Here is a 10182-nt window from a genome sequence, read left to right on the forward strand (position 1 = left end):
TTCTGACTCGATGGTACACAACAGAACAATTGTCTGGAGAAAGAAAGGTTGCTTGGAGAAGTAGAGGATCAACAAAAAAAGAGAAAAACCCTTGATGAGATGGATTTACACGGTGGTAGTGACAATGGGCTCCACAGCACTGCAATGGTTTGGAGGACGGCGGTGTTTCCTGGGGCTGCATACAGGGAGGCTATGAGTCAGAGCCGACTGTATGGCAGGCAGCAACAGCACACATGAAACATGGGGCTCTCTCCAGAGAGAGGGAGACAGTCAGGTGAGACCACATAATGCCCCAGCTATCAACAAATACGTCCTTTAACTATGGAGGCTAATATTTTACTTGAGAGATCATTTTATGCTTACCTTTACATTGTAAGTCGCTACAAACTTAAATCACAATGAGAAAGTTACTCTAAAAATTTAACTCTTTCCTGGTTTAAATTGTTATCAAAATATACTTAGTGAAAATGAGAATATTTATCAAGAAGAAAAAATCATTATGGCTAACATGCTTATTCAGACTTTTAGCTCCCATGTCTATAAGAAAACTACTTTCTTTTCTTTAAACAAAACAAAAAACCTACAGTATTTAAAAAGTTGTCCCAGCTATTGTACACACATCTGTATATAACATATGCAGGGACATGCGTATACATTATCTTAATGATCAGGCTAGATTTTTTTATAGAAGAAGGTGAATTTCTCTAAAATGAAAATGTATTAGGTCAGCAAGTACAAATAAGGTTATTACCGAGAATTTTATGGTTTATCAAGTTCAAAGGACTTGATAAAAATTTTCTGGTCAAATCTTTACTTGATTACCAATCTGAGCTTGAAGCTGGTCACTCATCACAATTATCTGTTATTATGGGTTGAATTTCATTCCCTAAACTATGTTTTGCAAACCCCAATTCCTAACTGTGGTTGGAATCCTATCTGGGAACGTGTTTTCTTTGTTAATAAACCCTATCAGGCATGTGAGATGTTTTGAGCTGACCACCTTTAAGATAGAAAAAGAACAGAGAGGGCACAGAGAAGCAGGAACACAGATGCCTTGGCATGTGAAGTAACACAAGGGCCAAGGAAGAGAAGCTGAAAACAACAAAGCCCTTTCCAGGGCGGGGGACACTCCCTCCTTTGGAGTTGGCTCTCTAAATTCAGACCTCTACCGTCCTGAAGGAGCACTGGTGGCACAGAGATGGCAGTCTTGGTGGGTGGGATCATGCAGATAAGGTGAATGGAATAATAACATGGCACATGGTCAGCTTTCCCCTCCCACAAGGTTTAAAATCAGCAAAGTCGCACGCCAGAGATGCATCCTTTCACCACACCTTTTCAATCTAGATGCAGAACGGTCACCTGGAAGGCTGGACTTTATGAAGGGGAATGCGGCATCAGGATTGGGGGAAGACTCAGCAACACCCTGTGCTGTTGAAGGGCAGGGGCAGTCTGACCTCACACAGGAACTGTCCTCGGGCTGCTGATGGTCACAGCTCTTCTCCCTTCTCATGACATGAGATAAGGTCACAGGATTTCAGTGCCACTGTCCCATGCCATTTTTGTAACTGCTCACAGTCATTTCTGGGTTTTGCTAAGAAGAATGGTCATGCAGACTTAGTTCTGCACTATTTTAGATAACTGGGGATTTCCTGTGAATGCAATACTCAAACTGGGAAACAAGTTATCATGCACCATGTTTAAAAGGAGGAAAACCGCAAAGTCTACTACACTTTATTAACTCACTAGAATACTCAGTAGAATATTGTAGCCCATGAAAGTCATACAGGCGATGGAAAGCTATGGAATGCATGGAGTAAAGAAGAAGATGAACTGTCAAAATCAGACCTATAACCACTAGACATTTTAGTGGACAAATACTTCACGGAAACTGGTAAATCTGCATGCTAAAATTACTAGGGTCTGTCCTCTCCAATTTATTATGTTTCATTTCTATAATAACTAAAAGGGATAAAAGAATTCTAAATCATCTGGCCCAAGCTCATATCTTTATAAATGAGAAAACGAAAAGCCTGAAAGGATGATTTTGTTACTATTGCTGGGTCAACTGGTGCATCTGTTTCTATACACAGCAAACCCACCCAACAGAGAACAACTACCCGAGTCATTTTCTGGGTTGTAATCTTTAGAGAAGCAGATTGTCAAATCTTTCTCCCATGGAGCCAGAAGATGAGTTTGACAAGCAAACCATGTGGTAGCATTCAAACACTTAACCAGTATACCACTAGAGCTCCTCTGTTAGATAGGAGGGACTTTAAAAAAAAAAAATTTCAAAATTTGAGCAATGGGTGATTAGCAGAAAAAAAGACGAGAAATTGTTAACTTCCCTTTCTCCTAAACAAAAATATACCTGATGTAGATGTTAAAGGTCTTTAAAGGAATTTTGTGAATATAAGAAATTCTGGTCTACATAATTTTATAGGAAAGACAGTATCATCAGAAGAGGACGAAAGCACATTCACTTATGTTTGCAACCATGTCAAATAATTTAGTAACTGCCAACTTGAAATACAATGCCTGATACAGGCCATGGTTTTTGCAATCACTTGTTATGCATCAGAGAGCTGGACAATGACCAGGGAGGATAGAAGGAGAATTGACGTCTTTGAGCTGTGGTGCTGGAGAAGAGTATTGAATGTACCATGGACTGCCAAGAAAACAAACAGACTCATCCTAGAGAGGGTTAAACCAGGCTGCTTCTTGCATGCAAGGATTCTGGGGCTTCGCCTGACATACTCTGGACATGTTGTAAGGAGAGACAGGTCTTTAGAGAGGGATATCATGCTGGGTAGAGTAGAGGGACAGCACAGGAGGGGAAGACCCTCTATAAGGTGGATTGATTCAGTGACTGGGGTAATCGGGATGGGTGTGTCAGAGGCAATGAGATTGGCACAGGATAGAGCACGGTTTAGGGCTGTTGTACATAGGGTCGCTATGAGCCGCAAATGACTCAACAGCACATAACAACAACAACTTTATAGATACTTTAAAGACAGACAGGTTTACTCCTTTGATCTGTTCTGTCATAATTAGTAATAAGCTTCCAAATTCATACTTCATCCTGGGACCCTAGCTCTTACTGTATCACAAAAAGAAGCATCTCTGAGGTTGTACCAGCAGGTGTACAGAAACAGCTAGACCTTTTGGGAGGATGAATCCAAGACAGAGGTGCAGACTTTCCCTCTCACAGGATGACTTCAAAGGGATCAATAATAAAGGCAGAGGCGCCACAAGAGCAGAAAGACTACGAAATCTTCCTGGTAAGAAAGGGTGGCAATCCCAGCACAGAGTGACAGTGGGGTGAGAAAGTAGAAGACAGAGTCAGAGAAACCGAGGATCCCACATGGATGGGAACTGAGAACTGACCTGACCCAGAGGTGGGGAGTGAAAAAAAAGAAGGAATTTGGTTTGGTTATCTCCTAGGTGTTTGGTATACGCTTTTGGTAAGATTGTGTGGGATGCATCTGCCCCAGGAGGGCATTAATGGCAGAATCTGGTTTTTTTTTTTCAGATTCAAGCAGCTACAAAGGTCTTCACCAGGTGGTAACATACATAATAACGAAAACAGAAGCTTCCTTTTGCATTCCAATCTTCATTAATTATCAGTGCACCTTTACTGCATGTTATATCAATTTCAGATGCAGAAGTTGGTAGACATCATCAATGTCTTCATTTTTGGCATGAGCAGCTAGTGTGTTGATTTGAATAGTAAATAGAATTAACTAATCTTCTTTGCAGGTGTATAGGTATTATCACTTATGGTGCTATACTTCAAGATAGATTTTGAAATGTCCTTTTTGAATGATGAATTTAACATTGTTCCTCTTTAATTTGTCATTCATGGTATAGTAGACCATATATATGACTATCCAAATCAAATAGGCCAGTATCAGTACATGTCAGCTCACTAATGCCTAGGATATCGATCTTTATATTCTACTTCATTTCTGACAAATACAAATATTCGCAGATTCGTATTTTATGCATTGTTGTTGTTTTTGTTGTTGATTGCCTTCGAGTCAACCACAATTCATAGCAACCCTATGAACAAAAGGCTTGAAGCCTTTCTGTAACTGTCGACATTTATCAAAGTTCACAGAGTCTCAGGAGGCATGCTATTTAGGCTACAGCATTACACATTCAAATTCCCAATGAATGTTTGTGGCTGTTTCTCCTCATTTTGGGTTGTACTTCATTACCAACTGCAAGTCGTAGAAGCTTTTAATACAACCACACCATTAAAGTGGGCTCTACTTTGAAGAAGCAGCTGTTCCCAAGTTGTATTCTGGAAAAATCTTCCAACTTGAAGGGCTTATCTCTCAGTTTCAGCCAATGTTTTGTTACTCTTCATTAGGCTCCCCCAGACAACTTTGGGTGGGGGGTGGGGGGGCATTAAAAAGAAGATCATCAGGTCGTCTTCCCAGTCGGCCTGAGTGTGGAAGCTCTGCTCACAGCTCTCCATGATGGGTGGCCCTGCTGGTATGTGAAATACCAGTGGCATAACATGCAAGACAGACATTAGGACAGACTAACAGACGAGCCATACACATAAATCGTTTTCTACTTTTACTACAGATTCTTTACTCTCAAAATGGTGTAGACGGGTATGTGCGCACACGCGCGTGGGTGTATGTGTGTGTAAGCGCACACTTTGCTACTATTTACTGAGTTTAAATCAGACTTTTACGCACAACCATCTAAAATGTTTTTATATTAATCAGTTCCACATTTTGTTTTTTACTTAAGGATTTCGTTAAAAAAACAGACTTAAGGTGTTTCCAGCTTCACACAAGCCACCACAATACAGAAACTGACAGATGAGTGACCCAGGCCATACCAATTTCAATTGCTCCATATGCATGTAAAAGTTGAACAATGAACAAGGAAGAGCCAACAACTGATGCATTTGAACTGTGGTCCTGGTGAAGAATACTGAATATAACACAGATTGACAAAAGAACAAGTAAATCTGTTTTGGAAGAAGTGAAGTCAGTGTTTCTTGAAAGCAAGGATGGAGAGACTCTGTCTTCCATACTTTGGACCTTATTAAGAGAAGTCAGTCCTTGAGAAAGAAAAGTAAAAGTAGACAGAGAGTCAACAACGGAGAGGAAAACTCTCACGGAGAAGAACTGTCACTGTGGCTGCAGTGATGAATGATGAACGATGAACGGGCGAGGCTTGGCGGAGGCGATGAAGGTGGTGAAGGATGGGGCCAGGCTTCGTTTTGTCAACCAACGTGTCGTGATGAGTCACACTTGACTCAGTGGCATCTAACAGTAACAACGGTACCTTCACAACGCACAGCAGGATTAAATAAGTAGGTAAAAAAAAAATGTGGCAGAAGTAGGAAAGGGTGGCAAAGTTAGGAGGCTTTCTAAGGTTCATCTCCAAAACACATTACTGTGATGCTGAATCATTTGCTATCAGAGGACTCCACCTTGCTCCAGGTGTTCTACGGACCAAAGCAAACAGGAAAGCAATTTAAGCTCAAGGGTGTGACACCTTCTGGAATGTACATTTCATTTATTATGATTAATGCCCCCAAAAGATGGAGAAAATATATTTTATAAAATACATTTAAAATGCTGAACGGAAGGTGCATGCTTCATCTCTTAGAGTAGCTGAATGACTCATACTGATGTAGTTTCTTTCCCAGTCAGATTGAACAGAAGAGTGACTCAGTGTTGGTAACTGGTAAAAAATTTAAAGACAACTTCATAAAAAAAAAATAGCCTTAAGAAAGAAACAATGGAAAAGCAGAACTTACCAAATAAATGTCCTAAACTTGCATCCATTTTAATTTCAAATACTTGAGATATAACATAAAATGTCAGTAAAAACACTGCCACAGCTACCACCAACTTCGCAGCACCTACAGAAAAAGCAGAAAATAATTCAGTCTAAGAGCCCACAGGGCTATTACTCACTTCCAAGAAAAAGAAGTTTCACAACAGAAACATTAAGATTAGTAATTTCTACTTTTTAATCTATTAATTTTACTTGAGTTACAGGGAAAAAAAGTTCCAATAATCCATCAAGATAAGGTATTTTCCTGGTCAGAGACTTATCAGATTGGCTAGCAACTGAGAAACAGCCTCCAAGAGTCTTCTTTCCAATTTTATGTGCAAATAAATAAATAAAATCTATTTCCATCAATCACTGCCATATTACACAGAAGTGTCTCACCATTCTTGGAACGCTACCACCAAGTTGTTGGATGACACATCACAAAGCCTTTCCAAATACAAAGGCCAATATGAGGATATTACAAAATCACTGGACTTCCTGGAGACACTAGACAGGCCAGGAGGTTCTCAAATCAAGGCACTGCCAAGTTAAGCCTAGCGGGTATGGTCCTGTCCTTTCAACAACCAATGGAACTCCTGAGCAAGCAGGTGCTTGCCTGGTATGGGGAACAACTAAGCCTCCCCACTCAGCTAATACCTAGTTTACGGGTCTTTAGTTTAAGAGTCTTTCAGGAATGTCTTCCTACACTTGCCCCTAAGACAGAAACTGGCTCCTTTCATGTAAGCCTCATAGTCTCACATGGGAGGGGACTTTGGCCTTTTTATATACCTTCATCTCTTTAATTCTTTTAAGTGCCTTATTGATAGTTACTATGGAATTTTTGATTCAGTGTGATTCTGATTCATTATTTGAGGGTGGTTGTTTTTTTTCCATCCTCCAGAAATTTAGGAAAATGTAGGAAAGGAAATGATGATGACAGAAATGAAATGCCTCTTATCATTAGGATTTCAGCAGCGTGGTACGTACTATGTCCTTCTCTGCCTGTACAGAGGTCTCCAACCCTCTTTCTTACCAAAATGTTAACTCACATTGATATAAAAAAGAGATGGATGGTTTAATTCACAGTGAGGCATTGTCTGTAGCAAGCTGAGCTCGTAATCCAAAGGCCATACAGGGTTCCCTGGTAGTTCGAATCCACCAGCAGCTCCACTGGTGAAAGACGGGCAATCTCCTTCCTGTATAATTTATAGCCTGTGTGGGAAGCTCGCTGGAGGGTCAGCTCTGCATAGGAGGTTCCAACTCGAGAACAATGAGAGAGAGAGAAAGGAAACAAAGGCCCAGAGGAGCTATAACTCCTCCAGATACCAGACTTAGCTTGCTGGCAGTTCAAGGACCAGGGACCCAGGGATTCTAATGCAGCCCAGTGCCTTACACAGTACTACATTATTGTTGTTAGGAGCTGTGTAGCGACCCTATGGACAACAGATCTGAATCCTGTCCTGTCCTGTGCCATCCTTACCATCACTGACACATGTAAGCCTACTGACACAGTCACTGTGCTACTCCATCTCGTTGAGGGTCAGCCTCTTTCGCTTTCCAAGTATGATGACCTTTTCCAAGGAACAGCTCCAGCTTAAGTCAAATTATAATATCCTTCAAAGAAGCTTCAACACATTTGGTAAGAGTGAAAAAGAAATCAATTCATTCTACACTCCATAAACCTGAAGAGATTAGGACCACATCCTTAGTGGGGAGGGAAGGAAGTGACGAGGCGCGGAAAGGCTTCATGTCTAAGACTTACCAACCGTTCTTAGAGCCTACTCATTTCTTGTAAAAACATTCTCTAAATATAGAAGTGACACAGCAATGAGGAAGTCACAAAGTCCCCCTTCTGCACCCTATTTTCTACCTTCTTTGCCCCCAAAATTGTGCCAGTTATTTATGAAAGCAGCTACAAGCTGCCTAAGAGTCAAGTTCCAGTCAACTGAGTTTTCCTTCCCAAGAGCACAGCCAAAAAAGCCTCTTACACAGAAGTATGTTCAACCACAGTTTGCTAAAACAGATGGATGGTGACGAGTGACACATTGTTCTTTGTGCATTTAAGACCAAGATCAAGAATGCGAACCACACTTCTCATGATACTCTTCTTGTCTGTTGTTGTGTACCAGAGAGTGAGAACCGACCCACAGTTAGCTTACCCTCCAGCGGGTTTTCAGAGATAGTAAATCACACAGGAGGAGACTGTCCATCCTTCTCCAGAGGAACATCTGGTGGATTCGAACCATGTGCCTTTGGAATTTCAGTGTGGTTTCTTACCACTAGACCCCCAGAGTTTTTCAGCAATCACTGGCAAACACAACTAGATATAAGAGAACCGCTCTATTTCCTGAAGCAGTTCTATAAAACCTAGATTGTCCAAAATGAAAATATTAAGTGATTAAAAGAAAAAGCTTATAATAGTTCTAGACTAAATTTCCTATCAAGTTAAATTGTTTCTGGGTCTATCGTAACAAATCCACACACATATTCTTTTACTTCACAGCCGCCAGTAGTATGAGTTATAAGGTTAAATGTTTTACAATCGTCATTTTATTTGCACAGCTTTTCAAGACACTATCTTCCTTCCACAAACAAGGAAAACAGTCAACACAAATTTGGATCACTTGTCTTGGGTAAAATACCTAGTGAATGGTAGAAGTGAGTCTTAACCAAGACCTATGTACTTAAATAGGAGCGTCAGAGGCCGCAACCTGACTCAACCCGACCAGACTCTGCTCCCTGAAAGCCAGACTGACACTGTGAGCCACATTTCCAGCATCATTCATGCCTCCAGTAGAGCACAGAACACCAGGGTCAACAAACTGCTCAAACAGGAACATCAACTAGATGAGTCTGACTTTCTCTCTTGGGATTTTACTGGAAAGAGAGTTAAGTTAAATGGATCCACAGGGAAAGTTGAGAAGTAGAAAGCATGGGGCTGCTAACAGGAAGTATAAGGGTGAAAGAGATATGAGATGGAGAAACTTAATGCTGAAACTTTCAGATGATCCCTGAGGAAAGGGAATCATCTGAGAAAAAAAACCCCAACAAAACCAATAAGACACACAATTCTTGAGTAAGGGTAAAGCACAGCTTCTGGAAAAGAAAGGATTCTGGGAATTCCTGGCAGGGGGCCTCCCAGTACAACACTATGAATCCTATTTTAAAGATTCCTTTTCCCTTCCAGTTACGGTCGGCACTAATCTAAGTCTGTTCTAATTTTTCAAAACCACAAAATTTTTCAAAAAGAAGACAAATTTTAGACTGTGATATTTCACTGTCAAAGTGGATGCTACAGGGCTACCTCAAAATGATTAAACTCTAAAAGGAAAGCAAAAGGGTATTTTTTTGCATTACAAGAAATTAATTAGTTAAAAACAATAAGCTAATGACCAATCTTTGCTATTCTTTCATTAGCAATCCCTCAGGACCCATCTAGGAACAGTGCCAAACAAAATAAACACTCAGGCGACAATTAACAGGAGCATCAACTGTTACATCATCAGAAATGGACTCGATGACAGCATTCACTTCAACAAGAGAGAAATCTGCTCTTTCAAAATCATTACTTGAAAATAACATACTTTCAAAATCACCTGAATACAGACCTGGCTAGCTGACATGTAGCTGCACTCAGACATCATCACAAAAGACGGCATAACCCACAAACAAGTTCTTAGTTTCTGGAACACTTTTCTTCAGTTAATTGTATAGCCTGGGGACTCAAATTTTCAAGAGCCTTTGTTCTCACAAAAGCACTTGTGAAATCACTCTCAAGTATCTTTGATGCTGTTGTTTACACAGCTTGATCACTTGCACTAGAATCCATACCAGTATGACTGAGATAAGAAGAAGCTGTTACCCACCTTCAAAGTGGGCTCTGCTAAGAGGTACCCCCACAGGAAAAAAGTGCTGCTGAGACAATGATAATGAAAAGAAAGACTATGCATTTCAGTATTGTATACTTTCTCTCCTATACCGGAGACGTGTCTTAGAAAAGACTATGCCAAGAGAAACATATTCTCGGTAAACCTAAAAAGGAGGCATCAGCCCCTCCAGCTGTCTATGTATCTGTCTTCTGATGTTTTACACTTTGATACTGTAAACATCATGTGACAGTATCCAATTATCAGAATATGCTACTGAAGGCCCAGAGCAAGGCATTTATACATAACCTAACATACACATAGTGACTCATAGCGACCCTATGTACAAGAGCTCTAAACACCTTTCTATCCTGTGCCAACCTAGCCATCTCAAATGCACTTATTCCCACCATTCCAGTCACAGAATCGATCCATCTCATTGAAGGTCTTCCTCTCCTTCGCCACCCCTCCACTCTGCCAAACATGATGTCCCTCTCCAAGGACCAGTCCC

The 10182-nt window shown here is 40.7% G+C and overlaps 1 protein-coding gene across 1 annotated transcript in view; it reads right to left on the reverse strand.

Annotated features, from left to right (window-relative positions):
* Positions 1–10182, reverse strand: part of FAM3C (family with sequence similarity 3, member C) — a 56683-nt gene that overhangs the window by 27434 nt on the left and 19067 nt on the right. The window contains exon 2 of the mRNA XM_006882701.1: positions 5786–5890. Coding sequence (XP_006882763.1) covers positions 5786–5890 — 105 coding nt within the window. The remainder of the gene's footprint in view (positions 1–5785; positions 5891–10182) is intronic.

The sequence above is a fragment of the Elephantulus edwardii genome, unplaced genomic scaffold (assembly GCF_000299155.1).
Source record: "Elephantulus edwardii isolate Elephantulus edwardi_28Jun2011 unplaced genomic scaffold, EleEdw1.0 scaffold00022, whole genome shotgun sequence".
In the NCBI taxonomy this organism is placed as follows: Eukaryota; Metazoa; Chordata; class Mammalia; order Macroscelidea; family Macroscelididae; genus Elephantulus; species Elephantulus edwardii.